The following is a 22,866-nucleotide window of genomic DNA, read 5'->3' on the forward strand; positions in this document are numbered from 1 at the left end:
AACTAACATAGTTTATTTGTCTGTGCATTATTGAACCATGAGAGTTTTCTAATCCTCCAACAGAGAAAACATCGAGTCGCTCCGGCTGCTACCAGCGACGAGGAAAAGAAGAAGAAAAGAAGAACAGAAGGTAACGACACTCATTTAATGCTGCTTTCAGTATCTGTCAGAAATAAAGAAAGTCACTGAATAGTGCAGTTCTTTGGAGTCTTTCTGTCACTTAAGTTCCAATAATGAATAAAATAAACACAATCTGTTTCTTCCTTCATCTGCAGCTCTCCAACCGGAAACTGTAACCTGGACGAGGTCGTGGCATTCAGTGTCGCTATTGAGGAGTTCCTCCTGTCAACTGAGTTGCCCAACCTCAACGCGTTCATGGTGCAGTTGTTCCAGGATCAGTTTAGCAGGTAGTTAAAACCCACCTCCACATTTACTAATGATACTAAATATCAATATCTTAGATTACAAAAGCTCAGCTTTAAATGTTCATTTAGTTTTCCTTTAATCACATAAGAGTTTTCTAAATTACAGCTGATCATAATTGAAAGTAGAGGTGTTTTTTTCATTATATTGCTGAATTTAACAACCTTGAACAGCATCATGTTTTTGCTTGAGACTGTCAGAGGTCAGAGGTCGTAATTAATAGAAAGACTGGAAGAAATCGAAAAAGTGGACCTTGAATGAAGATTTTAACATCAAATTATTAAGAATGAATCTTAAAGCTGATCTTTGTTTGGAGTAAGATGGGGAGTCAAGTTGGTGTCAGTCACCGTCAACCGCTTCAGGTGAGTTAATCAAGCTAAAATATCTCTAGTAGGAGGTTTGTGATTAGTGAAGAACTGATAATGTTGACGTGTGTTTTGACTCACTGTGTTTTATGTGTCAGCTTTCCTAATCTTGGACAGAGTTGCTACATTAACTCCAGACTACAGAGCCTCCTGACACTGGAGGACTTTGTATCTGATGTCAGCCGCCAGGATTTGGTCTTGAGTTCACTCCCTGAGGCCCGACTGATGAGGTACAGCAGCTCACACACACATTCATGTCTTGCTCAGGTTTATCTAAAACTCCAAGAACAAAATGTAATAACATATCTAACACATCTCTTCTTTTTTCTTGCACCCTCTGCAGAACCTTCATGGCCATCAGAGATGCCCGCGCGTCCACAAGTGCCCAAAGTAAAGTCTGCCTCCTCCGCTCATTCAAGGAGGCGGTCTCTGCCCAGGCTCCAGAGTTCAGGGATCATCAGCAGAAAGTGAGTCACCTGGTTTGTTGTTTAGTTATTTGCACTTCCTGCTGTTGGTTTCTCCTCTGTGTATAAACTCATCTGTGTGATTCTTTATGTTCAGGACGCTCATGAATTCCTGACCTCGATCCTAGAACAGATGAGGAGCCTGTCTCCCTTGCTGCAGGAGACTGCTGCCAACATGGGCACTAAATACACCTGCCCTGTTGAAGATCACCTGGTGTTCAAGATGGAGAACACCAGGACATGCAGCAGGTAAGACTACACAGTAAAACATCTCATACACACACGTGTAGTGTGTCAGGGCAGGTTACCACTGCTGCAGATTTTGAAACATATCAGCAGACTTCTTTCTTTCTTCAGGAGAGTGAGTGAGAGTGAGATCGAATTCATTTATGAGAATAAATTAAACAAAGCAGTATGATGCAGCACTGCGTCCCCCTAATAACCTGGTCAGGAAACACTTCTGGTCTGGTCTAGTCGTCGTACACAGTACCTCCAGCAGGACGCCTTCTGATGACCTCTGTGGCTGTATTTTCATGTGTATTGTTCTTTTAATGTGCAGGTGTGGCGCTCAGTCCAAAAGGCAGGAGGAGTTCACTAACCTGTCTCTGGACTTGGTTTCTGGTGGCTCCGTGGACAAGATGTTGGAGGAGTACCAGAAGGTAAGTTCCACCTGTCCTCCTTCAGTCACATCATCACTGACTGAACACACACACTCAGCACTTCTGTGTTTGTGGACATAATTTGGTTTAGTGACTCAGTTTATAACACACAGCCTGTTGTCTCTGTGCTGTTCTGCAGGAGACAGCGTTGGAGTATCGGTGCGAGTGTGGAGGGAGCGAATCTCACCAGAAGTCGGCCTTCGAGACCCTGCCGAGGTGAGCAACATCACATCCATCATTAATGTTATTCTTCATTATCCCTAAAGGATCCTTGAGATGCAAAATGTTAAGAACAGGAAATAGAATATAACGCAGTAATAATTTTGCTAACCATCTTGTTCTCTTTATCTACTTCTACAGTGTGCTCATCCTCCACATAAAGCGCTTCCGCTTCACCCCTTCCTGGCAGCTGGTGAAGGTGCGTGACCCCGTCATGCTGACCAGGGAGCTGGTGGTGTCCTCCAAACAGGTTCATTCTCAGGATGGCGGCTGCTACAGCATGGTCAGCACCATCAGTCATCTTGGGGTATCAGGAGACAAAGGTATGAAAATCACACACCGAATGCTGAATGTGGCTTTCTGTAGTCCTCTATCGTGGGCTCAAATATGTTACAGAGTCTTTCAGTGGTGAGAAGAACTGCTTTCAATAAATCTCCTTTAATGTCGTTAACCTGCATAACCTCTGCTGCATCTCAAAGTGTTAACAACCATCTCTTTCCTGTTAGGACACTAAATCTGTGACAGCGTGCATCCTGATGAGCGTCCAGACACGCCAACTGACCACTGGCTCACCTTCAACGATGCAGCGGTCAGTGAGACAACCAGTGTGTCTGTGTGTAGGGAGCGGCAGAAATCGGCCTACATCCTGTTCCACAAGAGACAGGTAAGAAGACAATGCTGTCACATCCTGCACTGAAGTCCAGAAGAAGAGGGACAGTTTGAAACACACCACCAGTGTATTTACTGTGAGTCTCTTGTCTGTATTCTCAATGCTCACCACCTGCAGAGTAAGCATTGAGGTTGACGGCGGATGATGGATGAAGATGCTAGGAGCCAACGTGGCCAGGAGCTGACGTGGCCAGGAGCAGCCTGAGGATCCCCCAGCCCGTAGGAGGATGGGCCCCCCGAGAGCCTGGTTCCTCCCAAGGTTTCTTTCTCTCTGAGGGAGTTTTTTCTTGCCGCTGTCGCCTCACATGCTGTCCTTTTAATACACCAGCATCTGGCTTGCTCTCGGGGGACAACTGTAAGAAGAAAATACAAGAAAATCAACAATTTCTAATTGGATTAAATTATGAACAATCTACATATATTTATATAAATGGAGCCTAACAAAATAAAAAGCTTTTTAAGATGTAATATGTGGTTTGATAGTTTTAAATGGTATTAAATCTTAAAATGAACTCTAAAACTGACAGGTAACCAATGAAGAGAGTTCTGAATCGAGGTGATATAGTCTTATGAGTATGTCCATATTGTGCTGCTTTATACTTGTGCTACATTTCAAGAAACATTCGCTTTACATTTATCTGACAGTTGTACAGTGGTGGGATGGTAGTTGGGAGGACTGGGACAAAGAAATCCCAGTTGTCCAGTAACCTTTCAGGCTCACTTAGAGGTCTGACAGACTGAGCTGTGTGCTCGTGTTGCTCCCATGAATCACAGTGGACCATAGAATGTAAAAAAATATGGACGTAGTCACCGTAACGTCGCCCACCGGTTTGCGAACTGCCGTTTTGAAGCCTCGAGTGTAGCGATTTGACCATCGCCATCTTGTATTTGGCCGTCGCCGTGTTTGATTTTTGGAGCCAAAAGTGACGATATTTGAACGAGAGGGTGGAGCTGACCATAGCGCTAGCTGCTAGCTTGGTTAGCACGGTGCATTTACAATCCATGGTCAACAGTGATAATGCTAATGCGAATTTTCGCTAGCGAAAAACACGCCTAAAACCGTTAAAACAAAATGTACTCACCGGAAAAACTGATCATCCGACTCATTGATGGGTCTTATATTACAACCAAACGCTGAACAAGAGTTTGTTTGGGGGCCCACGATGTTACAATTAACTTTAGAGAACTGAAAACACACTGAAATGGCGGCAGCAACGTCCATACTCAATGGATACGTTACGTAAGCAACGTTGTCGCCGTGGTAGCGACTTGTCAATCACAACGTAGCCACGCCCTGAAACACATGCTGCTTTATCGTCCATTTTACTCTAAATGGGGCCATAATTTACAAAATGAACATCATGCTATATGGAAGAAGACTTGAAACTAGCAAGTGAGACCATAAAACCGTTAGGAAAAAGTTTACTGAGATAATAAATCAAGAGAGAACTAGGGTCATTTTCTCATAGACTTCCATACAATCGGACTTCTTTTTGCAAGCAGTGGAGTCGCCCCCCTCCTTCATTTTCAGCGCCAGAGGTTGCCGCTTGCACTGGACTCAGGATGAACTTTTTTTTTTTTTTTTTTTTTTTAAAGAGGGATGCTTTTAATCTTAAAGAATAAGTGAAACAAATGGGAATGCTGGTCTTCAGTAGGTTTACTCTAGGTGTAACTGCCAACTGAACTGGCTTAGAACAATCTACAATATAGGGCAACAATCACAGTATTGTATAAAAATCACAGTATCCCAAAATAATGATACATTCTCGAAACAAATCCATTTAAAATCAATAAACTGTATCAGAATTCCAATAAAAATAAAATAGGCTTATAATAAAGTATTAGAAATTACCCATTCTAATATATCAAAAGGTATTAAAACTCAATCATTGATCTACAATTCTTATGACTAGTATATTTCACAGAAAACAATATATGAACCCAAAATGACAATAAATTAAATGGTATTACAACTATTACAAGCTCTTTTCTATAAATTTACTTACTACTGAAATCACATATTCAGTGCTAAATACAATATATCTTAGCTATATTTACAATGAAGCTTGATTCTGCACTCTTATTTACATGACATTAGCCCCATGTGAATATTTACCGTTGCTATGGCAACAAGTGACTGCTGACGTTAGCATTAGTTAGCTTAGCTTAATCGTCCGACAAACAATAACCCATAAAATTACAATTCAACATATTTGAACGAAATCAACAACAGCTACCAACAGTTATAGTCCTTACAATCTTAGCGAATGTGCTCTCACAGGTTAGGTTGTCAAAATGAGAGAAATACCAGCTTAAATCCCTGAGGAGCTACGTTAGCATTAGTGACGGTTACATCCTCTGGCAGTTACCTTACGTTACAGTTCCCTCAAACAATATAACAAAGCACAATACAAACTATATAGACAAAATATCTATTATGAAGAACGCTGAAGAACGCATCGCAAACCAGCCGTTTATATACCGACATTTGCTCTCGTGCCTTTACTCAAATCAGTAATGCATTGAATTGAATGGGGTGTATCTGTAAAGATACAAAATCGATTTCATATACATAAAATAGTGTTGCAATTGAGTGGGAAAATATACATAAATACCCTATATGCCACACTCGCAGGTTTCTTCACATACAAACACACATATTCAATGTGTAAACCAAGTCTACAGGAGAAGAGTAAATGAGCAGCGGTCGTCCAAGTGATGCAGTACTACTCTCACCTGACATGAGGGTATCCTGATCAAGTTTTCTACACTTTCTTGCTCAAGATGAAGAGGAAAGAATAATAATAAAAACATGGAGGATGGTGTTGAGAATACATATATAGCCTATATATATTAGTTATTGATTCCAAGTCATATTTCCAACAATCAACTCAATGTATAACAATTTTATGCCACAACATACACCACATAGATAATTTCTTCAGAAAGCAGCACATTCAGTGATTGAACATATTGATGTTGAGTTGTGTTGTGCTCTAAAATGATGTTGAAACAGCAGCATTCATCAAAAAGTGCACCGTATTAACTTCCAATATTTTGAATTCTATAAAAATATATTCTACAAATATATGCCTCAAAATGCTTTTGCTTTGTCATAGTGGACACAGTGTGTCCATAGCATACTTTTTACTACAACTGATATGCAAATGACATCCCATCTGTCAGTGACGGAGTGAAATGTTTATTTGTAAGTCTCCAAAATCTCAGTTTAGTTGGAGAAACAGCCAATTGAATTACCTTTGGACAGGATTCAACACTGGAGCTGTTCTCAAGCTTTAAACAGAGTTAGTCAAAGTCAACTGACTCAACAGATGATCACACATACTATTAGTGATGTTTCCAAAGTTGTAAACTTTACTATTCGGTCAATAAAATAATAGTGAAATTAAAATATTCCCCATTTTTCTGGGGACACCCAGGAACCCCGTCAAGGACCCCTGGGGGTCCCTGGACCCCAGGTTGAGACCCGCTGATCTATACTATCAAAGTTAACACCAGCAGAACTCTTTATTTGTCAGCTTGGGTTTTGCACTTTGATAGATGACATTTTTCACAACGTTCACATAAACTAAAAACAGTCTGGTTATTTAGAGGTACATCTGTCCTTTCTTTCTTTTTTTAAGATCTTTCTATGAAAAATACAATTATTTATTTTTAATGTGACATATTTACAAGTATAGAAGAATATATGAGAAAATAACTTGAAATTTAGTTAGTTTACATCTGTGGCAAAGCAGAACAACAACTGTTAGCAGGTGTTGTATTGAAAACTGTTCCCTGTTAAGGTGTTTCCCTTTACCTTAACCTGACAGAACGACAGAAACCATCGTTGGGGAAAATTTATTTGTTGTGCACTTTGGTTTTTTAGTTCGGCTGATGTCCCATCCTCTAACATGGAGGGATTTATGAACTATACTGCAGCTTCACTTTTGGGGAGCTGTCATGTCGTCCATCTTTATACAGTATTCTGACACCTTGAAAACATCCAAAACTGCAACAGCACCAATATGACAACCCAGACAGGAAGACCTTGTCAAGAATTTAAGACTTGGTAAGGAACTTTATTGTCCACAGTTACTTTTATATTTGATAGTCAGAGTCATGAGAAGATGGATGTCAGTTTCATGTTGGTGCATTCAGTACAGAGATAGATATGGACGTGTTTAGCCTAGCTTAGCACAAAGACTGGAAGCAGGGGGAAACTGCTAGCCTAGCTCCATTAAAAGTGAAAAAATACACATTCAAACAACTCAAAAGCTTTGTTATTTACATGTTTTATCTTCTTAACTAGTTAGCAAGCTCATTACCACTCTGTGAAAAACTTTTTAATGCACCAAGTGGCTGTTGTTTGAGAAATAGCTCAACTCTAACTAAAATGTCTGCCGCTAAAATGTCTCATTTTCTTTTTCATTTTCTTTTTCTACATGTGAAATGAGCAAGAAACAACATGTCGGCAGCTTTGAGGCAGATGGAAGGTGTTTCTTTTCACTTTGGATGGAGCTAAGCTAGCAGTTTCCACCTGCTTCTACAGTCGCTAAGTATTTGAGCTAAGCTAGGCTACACACATCCTGCACTGGACATGCAGAGAGGAAACTAATATCATCTTCTCATCTGACTCTGGGTAAGATGGCAAACAAGGATATTTACTGAAATGTCAGTTTTTATTTAAAGAATATTTTGAATGAGGTTTATTTCTATTTCTATTGTGGTATTGGTAATTTTGCTTAAGAAACGTTAAAGGATCTAAATGTTTGTAGCTAGCTAGTGGGGGAATTACAGTATATACAGTATTTAGGGGCTTGATGAACCTCGGCTGGGTCACCTGGGCAACGGTCTCTGATTGTTGAAAGATCTCAAACACCCAATGACCTCAGGAAACATCACTGATGATGTATGATGTCGCAAAGCACTTTTTTTGTGACATATCTGCATAAATTAGAACTATTGATTATTACATCACGGCATTCTGACTCCTTAGATTAAAATTCATATATAACTGACAGTTCAGTTCGCCTGCTGAAACAGACAGACAAGTACAGTTTGACCTTCAGTTTTAAGTGTTGGAAACAGTTAGCAAGATGTTTGCACTGCGTCGTTTTCAGAAGAAGGTTCGTTTCACAGATTAACTACATTTTTCTGTAAATATTGTAATATTCATGTGACCTGGTGAACTGAAAAAGTTGGCATTGTTCAGCCTTTGAGAGTCAAATGTCTTGTAGATACTTTAAGTGAATTTAACTTATATCAGTTATGAATGCACATTATTTTTCTGTTAATATTCAACTCATTTTTCTTTTTCTGAGCAGAAACCTGTGGAAAGTATTGTGGCACATGAGAGCCAACAGCGCCCCGGCTCTCATGAGAGGTAAATAAATTCATAACTGTTATTTTACCATTGCTCTACCTATTTCTTCATTTCTACAGTCAGTTTCATAGGCTACCTTATTTAGTTTTCTGGATGATTTTGTTTATTTTAAGTGAAAAACCCCTTGAAACAATTCTTGAAAATGATTTATGATTTATTCATGGCTACAAGTGATACAAACAACTGTGTGTGTTTCTCTTTACCAACAGTGTTGCTGCCACCACTCCAGCTTCAGCCACGTCTGCTGAGGCTGGAAAGCAGACTAAGATCAAGAAGGTTCCTTGGAGGAACCGGCTCTTCGGTCACCCTGAGGTATGTTTGACAGAAAGTGTCAGAGCTTCATATTAACCTCATTTTAGTAGACTCTAACATTTATATTTAAACTTTTTAGTTGTAAGTAACCATAAAAACTTAGTTTGATATAGTTTACTCATATTGTTGCTTTTTCTTTTTACTATACAGAAGAAGGAAACCAAGGAGGTCGAGGAAGGAAAGGAGAGGTAAGAAACCTCATCCTGAATATTTTTTAGGTTTTTTTAACTATCACTTTTAGTTTAGTGAAGGATTTTTTTTAGTAGTATCGTAACACTGGTACCCAATCTGGGGCTCAGGGCCCCTCTGATGGGTCACAATATAGAGCAGATGATTAGTGACAAAGGATAGAAGGAAAAAAATGATTGTCCCACTACATAAATGTATTTTCTAAGATTTATTCATATTATGTATTTCTCTTTAGCACTTGTGAGCCAAAACCAAAGGCCACAAAGACTCCTTGGTGGCGTCGGCTCCTCACATGCTGCAAGGTATGTTTGACAGAAAGAGCCAGAACTCAACATTAACCATATAGTAACCAATCTGGACTAAGAGAGAAAACTTATATAGTTTATTTGTCTGTGCATTATTGAACCATGAGAGTTTTCTAATCTTCCAACAGAGAAAACATCGGGTCGCTCCGGCTGCTACCAGCGACGAAGAAAAGGAGAAGAAAGAAGAAAAGAAGAACAGAAGGTAACGACACTCATTTAATGCTGCTTCCAGTATCTGTCAGAAGTAAAGAAAGTCACTGAATATTGATCTTCATTGATATTTCTCTATTCACTGCCTGTAACATAATCTAGTCTTTTTAGTATAAATTAGTTTCACAAGAAAAAATCTCACTTGGACATATGATCACAGTGCAGTTCTTTGGAGTCTTTCTGTCACTTAAGTTCCAATAATGAATAAAATAAACACAATCTGTTTTTTCCTCCATCTGCAGCTCTCCAGCTGGAAACTGTCACCTGGACGAGGTCGTGGCATTCAGTGTCGCTGTTGAAGAGTTCCTCCAGTCAACTGAGTTGCCCGACCTGAACCCGTTCATGGTGGATTTGCTCCAGGCTCAGTTTAGCAGGTAGTTAAAACCCACCTCCACATTTACTAATGATACTAAATATCAATATCTTAGATTACAAAAGCTCAGCTTTAAATGTTCATTTAGTTTTCCTTTAATCACATAAGAGTTTTCTAAAATACAGCTGATCATAATTGAAAGTAGAGGTGTTTTTTTATTATATCGCTGAATTAAACAATCTTGAACAGCATCATGTTTTTGCTTGAGACTGTCAGTGGTCAGAGGTCGTAATTAATAGAAAGTCTGGAAGAAATGTAATAAGCGGACCTTGAATGAAGACTTTAACATCAAATTGTTTCCCTTGATAAGAATGAATTTTAAAGCTCATCTTTGTTTGGAGTAAGAAGACTTGTAACTTGAGAGAAGGGTTCAAGTGTTTTTTATGTTTTTGTTCAGCAGAGAAAATATTTTTTATGTAGATGGTTAGAAGAGTTGGCCAACTGACAGATTTTTATAAGAGTGAGATCAAACCTCTTGTCCTGTTTATCGACCACGTGTGTTTGTGTTTTTGTAGCACCAAAGGGAGTCAAGTTGGTGTCGGTGATGGTGTCAGGGGGAGCACCATCAACCACTTCGGGTGAGTTAATCTGAACAAGAACTATGCATCAAATCAAGCTAAAATATCTCTAGTAGGTTTGTGATTAGTGAAGAATTGATAATGTTGACATGTGTTTTGACTCACTGTGTTTTATGTGTCAGCTTTCCAAATCTTGGTCAGAGTTGTTACATCAACTCCAGCCTGCAAAGCCTCCTCACGCTGGAGGACTTTGTCTCTGATGTAAGCCGCCAAGATTTGGTCTGGAGCTCATTCCCTGAGGCCCGACTGATGAGGTACAGCAGCTCACACACACATTCATGTCTTGCTCAGGTTTATCTACAAACTCCAAGAACAAAATGTAATAACATATCTAACACATCTCTTCTTTTTTCTTACGCCCTCTGCAGAACCTTCATGGCCATCAGAGATGCCCGCGTGTCCACAAGCGCCCAAAGTAAAGTCCGCCTCCTCCGCTCATTCAAGGAGGCGGTCTCTGCCCAGGCTCCAGAGTTCAGGGATCATCAGCAGAAAGTGAGTCACCTGGTTTTTTGTTTAGTTATTTGCACTTCCTGCTGTTGGTTTCTCCTCTGTGTATAAACTCATCTGTGTGATTCTTTGTGTTCAGGACGCTCATGAATTCCTGACCTCGGTCCTGGACCAGATGAGGAGCCTGTCTCCCTCGCTGCAGGAGACTGCTGCCAACATGGGCACTAGATACACCTGCCCTGTTGAAGATCACCTGGTGTTCAAGATGGAGAACACCAGGACATGCAGCAGGTAAGACTACACAGTAAAACATCTCATACACACACGTGTAGTGTGTCAGGGCAGGTTACCACTGCTGCAGATTTTGAAATATATCAGCAGACTTCTTTCTTTGTGTAGTGTTACATGCGGTCAGAGACAAAAGTTGGAGATGATTTCTGAAAATCTGAAGTGTTTTGAAAAGCTGTAGGAGCTTCGTTGGGCTCTTTGCCTCAAACTTAATTTACCAGATTATGGTTACCTTGCCTACCTCCTGCACAGTTAGCTAATATTGGATTATTATCATAATCCTAGTAATGTTAAATTAACTGCATGCTCCATTTTAGCTGATGTTCACAAACTAGTGAGATGAAATTACTTCATGAGAATAAATTAAACAAAGCAGTATGATGCAGCACTGCGTCCCCCTAATAACCTGGTCAGGAAACACTTCTGGTCTGGTCTAGTTGTGGTGCACAGTACCTCCAGCAGGAGGTCTTCTGATGACCTCTGTGGCTGTATTTTCATGTGTATTGTTCCTTTAATGTGCAGGTGTGGCGCTCAGTCCAGAAGGCAGGAGGAGTTCACTAACCTGTCTCTGGACTTGGTTCCTGGTGGCTCCGTGGAGAAGATACTGGAGGAGTACCAGAAGGTAAGTTCCACCTGTCCTCCTTAAGTCACATCATCACTGACTGAACACACACACTCAGCACTTCTGTGTTTGTGGACATAGTTTGGTTTAGTTACTCAGTTTATAACACACAGCCTGTTGTCTCTGTGCTGTTCTGCAGGAGACAGCGTTGGACTACAAGTGCGAGTGTGGAGGAAGCGAATCGAGCCAGAAGCCGGCCTTTGAAACCCTGCCGAGGTGAGCGACATCACATCTCATTAATGTTATTCTTCATTATCCCTAAAGGATCCTTGAGATGCAAAATGTTAAGTACAGGAAATAGAATATAACGCAGTAACAATTTTGCTAACCATCTTGTTCTCTTTATCTGCTTCTACAGTGTGCTCATCCTCCACATAAAACGCTTCCGCTTCACCCCTTCCTGGCAGCTGGTGAAGGTGCGTGACCCCGTCATGCTGAACAGGGAGCTGGTGGTGTCCTCCAAACAGGTAAAGAAATACAAACCTTACCCGAGAACAAACAGAAACATGAAAGTTAATATGTAGACTGTGTGTGCTGTTGTTTAGTGTGTTTGTGTGAAGCTAACTTTTAATAACTGTGTTCATTGTCAGGGTGGCAGCTGCTACAGCCTGGTCAGCACCGTCAGTCATCTTGGGGCATCAGGAGACAAAGGTATGAAAATCACACGCCGAATGCTGAATGTGGCTTTCTGTAGTCCTCTTAAGTGGACTCAGACATGTTATAGAGTCTTTCAGTGGTGAAAAGAACTACTGACAATCTCAAAGTGGTAACAACCATCTCTCTCCTGATAGGACACTACATCTGTGACAGTGTCCACCCTGATGAGCGTCCGGACACGACAACTGACCGCTGGCTCACCTTCAACGATGCAGCGGTCAGTGAGACAACTGGCGTGTCCGTGTGTAAGGAGCGGCAGAAATCAGCCTACATCCTCTTCTACAAGAGACAGGTAAGAAGACAACGCTGTCACATCCTGCACTGAAGTCCAGAAGAAGAGGGACAGTTTGAAACACACCATCAGTGTATTTACTGTGAGTCTCTTGTCTGTATTCTCAGGTGTAGAACAGGGTGTAGGGCGGAAGGAGCAGCGACCTGAACGCACCAAGGGCCAAATGAAGAGCGTGTGAGGATCGTCATCATCCACTCCAGAGGAGGAGCTGCGGTAAGAGAGGAGCTTCTCCGCCGTCAACCTCAATGCTCACTCTGCAGCTGGTGAGCATTGAGGCTGACGGTGGATGATGGACGAGGAGCCGACGTGACCAGGAGCAGCCGGAGGATCCCCCAGCCCATAGGAGGATGGGCCCCCCGAGAGCCTGGTTCCTCCCAAGGTTTCTTCCTCTCTGAGGGAGTTTTTTCTTGCCGCTGTCGCCTCACATGCTGTGTTAATACACCAGCATCTGGCTTGCTCTCGGGGGACAACTGTAAAAAGAAAGCGTAAGAAAATCAAATCAATCCGAATTCTAATTGGATGATTTTCAATTAAGTTATTACAAAAAAAGTCTCTCTGTCTCTCTCTCTCTCTATATATATATAGAGAGAGAGAGAGAGCCTAACATAATAAAAACTTTTCTAACATTGAATATGTGGTTTAATGGTTTTAAATGATGTCAAACCTTAAAATGAACTCTAAAACTGACAGGTAACCAATGAAGAGAGATCTGAATCAAGGTGATATGATGGTCTTATGAGTATGTCCACATTGTGCTGCTTTATACTTGTGCTACATTTCAAGAAACGTACACTCTACATTTATCTGAGTTGTACAGTGGTGAGGTGGTAGTTGGGAGGACTGGGACAAAGAAATCCCAGTTGTCCAGTCTGACAGACTGAGCTGTGTGCTCGCAGGTTCTCTTCACATACAAACACACACATTTAATGTCTGAACCAAGTCTACAGGAGAGTACATGAGCAGCGCTCGTTTAAGTGATGCAGTCCTACTGTCACCTGACGTGAGGGTATCCTGATCAAGGTTTCTACTCTTCTGCTCAAGATGAAGAGGAAAGAATAATAATAAAAACATGGAAGGTGGTGCTGAGAAGATATATATATATATGAACCAATATTGGTCATATTTCAAACAATCAACTCAATGTATAACAATTTATTGGCTCCAACATACACCACATAGATCATTTCTTCAGAAAGCAGCACATTCAATGACTGAACATACTGACATTGAGTTGTGTTTTGCTCTCAAATGATGTTGAAACAGCAGCATTCATCAAAAACATGAACCTGTTTTTCAGAAATCACTTAAGTGCACTGTATTAACTTCCAACATTTCGAATTCTACAGTCAAAATTTATGCCTCAAAAGTGTTTTTGCTTTGTCATATGATCATAGCATACTTATTGCTACAATTGATGTGTAAATTACAGTTATGTCTCATCTGTCAGTGACGGAGCAAAACGGTCATTTGTAAGTCTACGAAAATTCAATGTAGTTGGAGAATCAACCAATAGTATTAACTTTGGACAGGATTCAACACTGGAGCTGTTCTCAAGCTTTAAACAGAGTTAGTCAAAGTCAACTGACTCAACAGATGATCAAACATACTATTAGTGATGTTTCCAAACTTGTAAACTTTATTATCTGTAACTGATCACAATGACCAATTTCCTCTGCTTCCATCCGTCTGTGTAGAGGAAGGTGTTGGTGAAATCATTATGAGGCAACACTTTCCACATCAGCCCTTCAAAAGTGCTTTTTTGAACTAAAACATAAACATATCATTAGACAGTCGTTCATTTTGAGATTGTATTTCACTTATTGTACATGTTTGCTTTTGTGGTTTACTGACATATTTCAGTTCAAAGCATGAAAAGAAAAATATATTTGAAAATGACATTTATATAAAATATAATCAAACTGACTGTAACATGCATTTGCTTTTCACAATGAGAATTTTCCGCCCAGCTTAAACCAATCAGATCACTGGATCATTTTATTGTTGCAGGCTTTCTATTTCCACTCTGGTTTTAAATCTGAGCTTCTAACAAATGGAGAGATCATTTACAACACTAAACACATGATGATTTGAGCTGCATTTAAATAGTATAAAGTTTATTTATCCCTGGAGTGAAGCTGACAGTGTGGATGATTTTACACTCTGATTCCATCACTGCAGCTCAGAATAACATGAGACAACTGTGTGACGACTGAAAATGAAGACAAAATATTGTCTTTTATTAGAAAAATAATCCACACTGTTAATTGGCTCCCAGGATTATAAATGCAACATTTGGGTCAGATAGACCTCATCAGTCATTAACTACTTTTACACTCTTTGCTTCAGTAGCAGAAACAGTCTGGCATTACTTTAAGTTTCTTTTTTTATGTGACATATTCAGAATGATTTCTTCATCCTCCAACTAAATAGCAAAAATACTTACTCTCTACTTAAGTCATATATAATAATTCCTACATGTATTTTAAGTCGTAGCCTACTTTTAATATGTGGAAATTATTTCTAGTGTTTCTACATCTTCTTATTTTGTTGTATGATTACGGGCTCATTTACATTTCACTTTGTTGAATATGACTTTTTTCTGTCTCTTAAACAGAAGTTTTCTGCAGGTACTTTGCATCACCGTTTCATCTCATATCATGAAGTGTTTCATTCATGGTTCTGATGATGTCACTCGTAATTATCAACCTCGCCTCTTTAACATGAACGCGCTCATAGCTGGAAAACTCAGAGTTGACTGAGCTGGTTGATAAGCAGCTTCGTAGTACTGGTTATCTGGACGGCCAATGTTAGGTTCAGTGAAGCCAGATAACCAAAAGATATCCTGGGTGTGTTGAACTTGCTTCGTAGTGCAGGCCTCTGATGTGGTGCACATTTAAACACAGGATCCAGGAAGCTGTTTCAACAATTTATTGTAGTCAAGAGTGGATTTAAATGGTTAACAGTTGGATGGTGGATGTTTTCTTTTTTTATCATTAATGCATCCACAATCTGGCGTTTCACTCATTTTCTGCTTAATATAGGATCAAACTCAGGAATCTGGCATATAAAAAACAAAAACAATCAGTTAACATTCAAACAATTCATGCCATATCAACCAAATAAAATATAAAGATGAAAAGTTCATATTGAACTAACACGGGTTCTCTCTTTGTTGTGCCTGGAATGGTTTGGAGGGAAAAGAGGGAGTCGCAGGCCTGAAGGGTGGAGTTATATAATCTTGTGTTAGTGGTCTAGTCAGGAGTGGCTTTCTATGCAATGATGCAGGTCGGGTGGAGACTTGTGATTTAACAGGTTGAAATAAATCTCCCATCTAATGTGGTGAATAACTAGTTAACTAATTAGCAAGCTCATTACCACACTGTGAAATACTTTTTAATGCACCAAGCAGCTGTTGTTTGAGAAATAGCTCCAACTCTAACTGAAATGTCTGCCGCTAAAATGTCTCATTTTCTTTTTCTGCATCTTAAATGAGCAAGAAACAACATGTCGGCAGCTTCGAGGCGGTTGGAAGGTGTTTCTTTTCACTTTGGATGGAGCTAAGCTAGCAGTTTCCACCTGCTTCTACAGTAGCTAAGCATTTGAGCTAAGCTAGGCCTGGACTGACCCAGGTGACCCAGTCCCGGTTGACAGTTCAGTTTGCCTGCTGAAACAGACAGACAATTACAGTTTAATTCTAATAGTGCTTAATATGTAAACTTTTTAGCTGTAAGTAACCATAAAAACTTAGTTTGATTTAGTTTACTCATATTGTTATTTTTTCTTTTTACTTTACAGAAGAAGGAGACCAAAGAGGTTGTGGAAGGAAAGGAGAGGTAAGAAACCTCATCCTGAATTTTTTTTTTTTTACTATCTCTTTTAGTTTAGTGAAGGATTTTTCTGAGTAGTATCGTAACACTGGTACCCAATCTGGGGCTCAGGGCCCCTCTGATGGGTCACAAGATAAAGCAAATGATTAGTGACAAAGGACAGAAAGAAAAAAATGATTGTCCCACTACATAAATGTATTTTCTAAGATTTATTCATATTATGTATTTCTCTTTAGCACTTGTGAGCCAAAACCAAAGGCTACAAAGACTCCTTGGTGGCGTCGGCTCCTCACATGCTGCAAGGTATGTTTGACAGAAAGAGCCAGAACTCAACATTAACCATATAGTAACCAATCTGGACTAAGAGAGAAAACTAACATAGTTTATTTGTCTGTGCATTATTGAACCATGAGAGCTTTCTAATCCTCCAACAGAGAAAACATCGGGTCGCTCCGGCTGCTACCAGCGACGAGGAAAAGAAGAAGAAAAGAAGAACAGAAGGTAACGACACTCATTTAATGCTGCTTTCAGTATCTGTCAGAAATAAAGAAAGTCACTGAATAGTGCAGTTCTTTGGAGTCTTTCTGTCACTTAAGTTCCAATAATGAATAAAATAAACACAATCTGTTTCTTCCTTCATCTGCAGCTCTCCAATCGGAAACTGTAACCTGGACGAGGTCGTGGCATTCAGTGTCGCTATTGAGGAGTTCCTCCTGTCAACTGAGTTGCCCAACCTCAACGCGTTCATGGTGCAGTTGTTCCAGGATCAGTTTAGCAGGTAGTTAAAACCCACCTCCACATTTACTAATGATACTAAATATCAATATCTTAGATTACAAAAGCTCAGCTTTAAATGTTCATTTAGTTTTCCTTTAGTTTTCTAAATTACAGCTGATCATAATTGAAAGTAGAGGTGTTTTTTTCATTATATTGCTGAATTTAACAACCTTGAACAGCATCATGTTTTTGCTTGAGACTGTCAGAGGTCAGAGGTCGTAATTAATAGAAAGACTGGAAGAAATCGAAAAAGTGGACCTTGAATGAAGATTTTAACATCAAATTATTAAGAATGAATCTTAAAGCTGATCTTTGTTTGGAGTAAGAAGGGGAGTCAAGTTGGTGTCAGTCACCGTCAACCGCTTCAGGTGAGTTAATCAAGCTAAAATATCTCTAGTAGGAGGTTTGTGATTAATGAAGAACTGATAATGTTGACGTGTGTTTTGACTCACTGTGTTTTATGTGTCAGCTTTCCTAATCTTGGACAGAGTTGCTACATTAACTCCAGATTACAGAGCCTCCTGACACTGGAGGACTTTGTATCTGATGTCAGCCGCCAAGATTTGGTCTGGAGTTCACTCCCTGAGGCCCGACTGATGAGGTACAGCAGCTCACACACACATTCATGTCTTGCTCAGGTTTATCTACAAACTCCAAGAACAAAATGTAATAACATATCTAACACATCTCTTCTTTTTTCTTGCACCCTCTGCAGACCCTTCATGGCCATCAGAGATGCCCGCGCGTCCACAAGTGCCCAAAGTAAAGTCTGCCTCCTCCGCTCATTCAAGGAGGCGGTCTCTGCCCAGGCTCCAGAGTTCAGGGATCATGAGCAGAAAGTGAGTCACCTGGTTTGTTGTTTAGTTATTTGCACTTCCTGCTGTTGGTTTCTCCTCTGTGTATAAACTCATCTGTGTGATTCTTTATGTTCAGGACGCTCATGAATTCCTGACCTCGGTCCTGGACCAGATGAGGAGCCTGTCTCCCTTGCTGCAGGAGACTGCTGCCAACATGGGCACTAAATACACCTGCCCTGTTGAAGATCACCTGGTGTTCAAGATGGAGAACACCAGGACATGCAGCAGGTAAGACTACACAGTAAAACAACTCATACACACACGTGTAGTGTGTCAGGGCAGGTTACCACTGCTGCAGATTTTGAAACATATCAGCAGACTTCTTTCTTTCTTCAGGAGAGTGAGTGAGAGTGAGATCAAATTCATTTATGAGAATAAATTAAACAAAGCAGTATGATGCAGCACTGCGTCCCCCTAATAACCTGGTCAGGAAACACTTCTGGTCTGGTCCAGTTGTGGTACACAGTACCTCCAGCAGGAAGTCTTCTGATGACCTCTGTGGCTGTATTTTCATGTGTATTGTTCCTTTAATGTGCAGGTGTGGCGCTCAGTCCAGAAGGCAGGAGGAGTTCACTAACCTGTCTCTGGACTTGGTTCCTGGTGGCTCCGTGGAGAAGATGCTGGAGGAGTACCAGAAGGTAAGTTCCACCTGTCCTCCTTCAGTCACATCATCACTGACTGAACACACACACTCAGCACTTCTATGTTTGTGGACATAATTTGGTTTAGTGACTCAGTTTATAACACACAGCCTGTTGTCTCTGTGCTGTTCTGCAGGAGACAGCGTTGGAGTATCGGTGCGAGTGTGGAGGGAGCGAATCTCACCAGAAGTCGGCCTTCGAGACCCTGCCGAGGTGAGCGACATCACATCCATCATTAATGTTATTCTTCATTATCCCTAAAGGATCCTTGAGATGCAAAATGTTAAGAACAGGAAATAGAATATAACGCAGTAATAATTTTGCTAACCATCTTGTTCTCTTTATCTACTTCTACAGTGTGCTCATCCTCCACATAAAGCGCTTCCGCTTCACCCCTTCCTGGCAGCTGGTGAAGGTGCGTGACCCCGTCATGCTGACCAGGGAGCTGGTGGTGTCCTCCAAACAGGTTCATTCTCAGGATGGCGGCTGCTACAGCATGGTCAGCACCGTCAGTCATCTTGGGGTATCAGGAGACAAAGGTATGAAAATCACACACCGAATGCCGAATGTGGCTTTCTGTAGTCCTCTATCGTGGGCTAAAATATATTACAGAGTCTTTCAGTGGTGAGAAGAACTGCTTTCAATAAATCTCCTTTAATGTCGTTAACCTGCATAACCTCTGCTGCATCTCAAAGTGTTAACAACCATCTCTTTCCTGTTAGGACACTAAATCTGTGACAGTGTGCATCCTGATGAGCGTCCAGACACGCCAACTGACCACTGGCTCACCTTCAACGATGCAGCGGTCAGTGAGACAACCAGTGTGTCTGTGTGTAGGGAGCGGCAGAAATCGGCCTACATCCTGTTCCACAAGAGACAGGTAAGAAGACAACGCTGTCACATCCTGCACTGAAGTCCAGAAGAAGAGGGACAGTTTGAAACACACCACCAGTGTATTTACTGTGAGTCTCTTGTCTGTATTCTCAATGCTCACCACCTGCAGAGTAAGCATTGAGGTTGACGGCGGATGATGGATGAAGATGCTAGGAGCCAACGTGGCCAGGAGCTGACGTGGCCAGGAGCAGCCTGAGGATCCCCCAGCCCGTAGGAGGATGGGCCCCCCGAGAGCCTGGTTCCTCCCAAGGTTTCTTTCTCTCTGAGGGAGTTTTTTCTTGCCGCTGTCGCCTCACATGCTGTCCTTTTAATACACCAGCATCTGGCTTGCTCTCGGGGGACAACTGTAAGAAGAAAATACAAGAAAATCAACAATTTCTAATTGGATTAAATTATGAACAATCTACATATATTTATATAAATGGAGCCTAACAAAATAAAAAGCTTTTTAAGATGTAATATGTGGTTTGATAGTTTTAAATGGTATTAAATCTTAAAATGAACTCTAAAACTGACAGGTAACCAATGAAGAGAGTTCTGAATCGAGGTGATATAGTCTTATGAGTATGTCCATATTGTGCTGCTTTATACTTGTGCTACATTTCAAGAAACACTCGCTTTACATTTATCTGACAGTTGTACAGTGGTGGGATGGTAGTTGGGAGGACTGGGACAAAGAAATCCCAGTTGTCCAGTAACCTTTCAGGCTCACTTAGAGGTCTGACAGACTGAGCTGTGTGCTCGTGTTGCTCCCATGAATCACAGTGGACCATAGAATGTAAAAAAATATGGACGTAGTCACCGTAACGTCGCCCACTGGTTTGCGAACTGCCGTTTTGAAGCCTCGAGTATAGCGATTTGACCATCGCCATCTTGTATTTGGCCGTCGCCGTGTTTGATTTTTGGAGCCAAAAGTGACGATATTTGAACGAGAGGGTGGAGCTGACCATAGCGCTAGCTGCTAGCTTGGTTAGCACGGTGCATTTACAATCCATGGTCAACAGTGATAATGCTAATGCGAATTTTCGCTAGCGAAAAACACGCCTAAAACCGTTAAAACAAAATGTACTCACCGGAAAAACTGATCATCCGACTCATTGATGGGTCTTATATTACAACCAAACGCTGAACAAGAGTTTGTTTGGGGGCCCACGATGTTACAATTAACTTTAGAGAACTGAAAACACACTGAAATGGCGGCAGCAACGTCCATACGCAATGGATACGTTACGTAAGCAACGTTGTCGCCGTGGTAGCGACTTGTCAATCACAACGTAGCCACGCCCTAAAGCACATGCTGCTTTATCGTCCATTTTACTCTAAATGGGGCCATAATTTACAAAATGAACATCATGCTATATGGAAGAAGACTTGAAACTAGCAAGTGAGACCATAAAACCGTTATGAAACAGTGTTCTGAGGTGATAAAACAAGAGAGAACTAGGGTCATTTTCTCATAGACTTCCATACAATCGGACTTCTTTTTGCAAGCAGTGGAGTCGCCCCCCTCCTTCATTTTCAGCGCCGGAGGTTGCCGCTTGCACTGGACTCAGGATGAACTTTTTTTTAAAGAGGGATGGTTTTAATCTTAAAGAATAAGTGAAACAAATGGGAATTTTGCTGGTGTTCAGTAGGTTTACTCTAGGTGTAACTGCCAACTGAACTGGCTTAGAACAATCTACAATATAGGGCAACAATCACAGTATTGTATGAAAATCACAGTATCCCAAAATAATGATACATTCTCGAAACAAATCCATTTAAAATCAATAAACTGTATCAGAATTCCAATAAAAATAAAATAGGCTTATAATAAAGTATTAAAAATTACCCATTCTAATATATCAAAAGGAATTAAAACTCAATCATTGATCTACAATTCTTATGACTAGTATATTTTACAGAAAACAATATATGAACCCAAAATGACAATAAATTAAATGGTATTACAACTATTACAAGCTCTTTTCTATAAATTTACTTACTACTGAAATCACATATTCTGTGCTAAATACAATATATCTTAGCTATATTTACAATGAAGCTTGATTCTGCACTCTGATTTACATGACATTAGCCCCATGTGAATATTTACCGTTGCTATGGCAACAAGTGACTGCTGACGTTAGCATTAGTTAGCTTAGCTTAATCGTCCGACAAACAATAACCCATAAAATTACAATTCAACATATTTGAACGAAATCAACAACAGCTACCAACAGTTATAGTCCTTACAATCTTAGCGAATGTGCTCTCACAGGTTAGGTTGTCAAAATGAGAGAAATACCAGCTTAAATCCCTGAGGAGCTACGTTAGCATTAGTGACGGTTACATCCTCTGGTAGTTACCTTACGTTACAGTTCCCTCAAACAATATAACAAAGCACAATACAAACTATATAGACAAAATATCTATTAAGGGTAGACTACTGATCAAATCTGAAGGTGCTTAGGTGACATTTACCCACCTGAAAGAATAAATGAAAAACAAACGGTGATCTTGCTGGTCTTCAGTGGCTTTACTCTATGTGTAACTGCCAACTGAAGAACGCATCGCAAACCCGCCGTTTATATACCGACATTTGCTCTCGTGCCTTTACTCAAATCAGTAATGCATTGAATTGAATGGGGTGTATCTGTAAAGATACAAAATCGATTTCATGTACATAAAATAGTGTTACAATTGAGTGGGAAAATATACATAAATACCCTATAAGTTACACTAGCAGGCTCTCTTAACATACAAACACATATTTAATGTGTAAACCAAGTCTACAGGAGAAGAGTAAATGAGCAGCGCTCGTCCAAGTGATGTAGTCCTACTTTCACCTGACATGAGGGTATCCTGATCAAGTTTTCTACACTTTCTTGCTCAAGATGAAGTGGAAAGAATAATAATAAAAACATGGAAGGTGGTGCTGAGAAGATATATATATGTATATGTGTGTGTGTGTGTGTGTGTGTGATTCCAAGTCATATTTCCAACAATCAACTCAATGTATAACAATTTTATGCCACAACATACACCACATAGACAATTTCCTCAGGAAGCAGCACATTCAGTGATTGAACATATTGATGTTGAGTTGTGTTGTGCTCTAAAATGATGTTGAAACAGCAGCATTCATCAAAAAGTGCACCGTATTAACTTCCAATATTTTGAATTCTATAAATATATATTCTACAAATATATGCCTCAAAATGCTTTTGCTTTGTCATAGTGGACACAGTGTGTCCATAGCATACTTTTTACTACAACTGATATGCAAATGACATCCCATCTGTCAGTGACAGAGTAAAATGTTTATTTGTAAGTCTCCAAAATCTCAGTTTAGTTGGAGAAACAACCAATTGAATTACCTTTGGACAGGATTCAACACTGGAGCTGTTCTCAAGCTTTAAACAGAGTTAGT

At 40.3% G+C, this 22,866-nt stretch overlaps 2 protein-coding genes and 1 long non-coding RNA gene across 12 annotated transcripts; 2 read left to right on the forward strand and 1 right to left on the reverse strand.

The window, feature by feature from the left end:
• The first annotated feature begins 36 nt into the window (after positions 1 to 36).
• LOC121881998 (ubiquitin carboxyl-terminal hydrolase 37-like) lies at positions 37 to 3,267 on the forward strand. Of its 2 annotated transcripts, none has more exons than XM_042389866.1 (8): positions 37 to 407; positions 744 to 785; positions 887 to 1,018; positions 1,132 to 1,255; positions 1,350 to 1,501; positions 1,812 to 1,911; positions 2,637 to 2,794; positions 2,918 to 3,267. In XM_042389866.1, exons 1-8 carry the CDS (start codon positions 376 to 378, stop codon positions 2,943 to 2,945), a joined length of 768 nt encoding a protein of 255 aa, XP_042245800.1. In that variant the 5' UTR covers positions 37 to 375; the 3' UTR covers positions 2,946 to 3,267. The 2 variants fall into 2 exon arrangements, with proteins under 2 accessions (XP_042245800.1, XP_042245799.1); XM_042389865.1 differs by lacking the exon at positions 2,918 to 3,267 and adding an exon at positions 2,051 to 2,127 and having other exon boundaries at positions 2,272 to 2,729.
• Positions 3,268 to 7,665: 4,398 nt separating this feature from the next.
• LOC121881994 (ubiquitin carboxyl-terminal hydrolase 37-like) lies at positions 7,666 to 19,913 on the forward strand. Of its 7 annotated transcripts, none has more exons than XR_006091994.1 (19): positions 7,668 to 7,928; positions 8,127 to 8,185; positions 8,395 to 8,497; positions 8,648 to 8,685; positions 8,922 to 8,988; positions 9,120 to 9,193; positions 9,444 to 9,575; positions 10,090 to 10,152; positions 10,275 to 10,406; positions 10,521 to 10,644; positions 10,739 to 10,890; positions 11,410 to 11,509; positions 11,649 to 11,725; positions 11,868 to 11,976; positions 12,100 to 12,160; positions 12,301 to 12,458; positions 12,566 to 12,943; positions 16,254 to 16,291; positions 16,522 to 16,588. XR_006091994.1 is itself a non-coding variant. In XM_042389856.1 (17 exons), the coding sequence occupies exons 1-17, from the start codon at positions 7,899 to 7,901 to the stop codon at positions 12,569 to 12,571; spliced, it is 1,485 nt and encodes a 494-aa protein (XP_042245790.1). In that variant the 5' UTR covers positions 7,668 to 7,898; the 3' UTR covers positions 12,572 to 13,089. The 7 variants fall into 7 exon arrangements, 3 of the variants coding, with proteins under 3 accessions (XP_042245791.1, XP_042245790.1, XP_042245792.1); XR_006091996.1 differs by having other exon boundaries at positions 16,257 to 16,291; XR_006091995.1 differs by having other exon boundaries at positions 16,257 to 16,588.
• On the reverse strand, positions 18,605 to 22,415 carry LOC121882001. 3 transcript variants are annotated; one of them, XR_006091999.1, is made up of 4 exons: positions 20,528 to 20,953; positions 19,350 to 19,798; positions 18,889 to 19,077; positions 18,605 to 18,765 (listed from the first exon to the last, which is right to left on the reverse strand). It is a non-coding gene; the product is annotated as an uncharacterized LOC121882001 (long non-coding RNA). The 3 variants fall into 3 exon arrangements; XR_006092000.1 differs by lacking the exons at positions 18,605 to 18,765; positions 20,528 to 20,953 and adding an exon at positions 21,922 to 22,415 and having other exon boundaries at positions 18,781 to 19,077; XR_006091998.1 differs by lacking the exon at positions 18,605 to 18,765 and having other exon boundaries at positions 18,781 to 19,077; positions 20,528 to 20,949.
• Between the last annotated feature and the right edge of the window lie 451 nt (positions 22,416 to 22,866).

This window comes from Thunnus maccoyii, chromosome 17 (genome assembly GCF_910596095.1).
Source record: "Thunnus maccoyii chromosome 17, fThuMac1.1, whole genome shotgun sequence".
NCBI classification, from domain to species: Eukaryota; Metazoa; Chordata; class Actinopteri; order Scombriformes; family Scombridae; genus Thunnus; species Thunnus maccoyii.

Bases quoted from the DNA above. Each gene is read 5' to 3' on its own strand.
- LOC121881994 (XM_042389856.1), top strand. From the start codon at position 7,899: ATGTTTGCACTGCGTCGTTTTCAGAAGAAG. The intron at 11,726-11,867 runs GTGAGCGACATC...CTGCTTCTACAG, and splicing joins GCCTTTGAAACCCTGCCGAG to TGTGCTCATCCTCCACATAA. The intron at 11,977-12,099 runs GTAAAGAAATAC...GTTCATTGTCAG, and splicing joins TGGTGGTGTCCTCCAAACAG to GGTGGCAGCTGCTACAGCCT.
- LOC121881998 (XM_042389865.1), top strand. From the start codon at position 376: ATGGTGCAGTTGTTCCAGGATCAGTTTAGCAG. The intron at 1,019-1,131 runs GTACAGCAGCTC...CACCCTCTGCAG, and splicing joins CCTGAGGCCCGACTGATGAG to AACCTTCATGGCCATCAGAG. The intron at 2,128-2,271 runs GTGAGCAACATC...CTACTTCTACAG, and splicing joins GCCTTCGAGACCCTGCCGAG to TGTGCTCATCCTCCACATAA.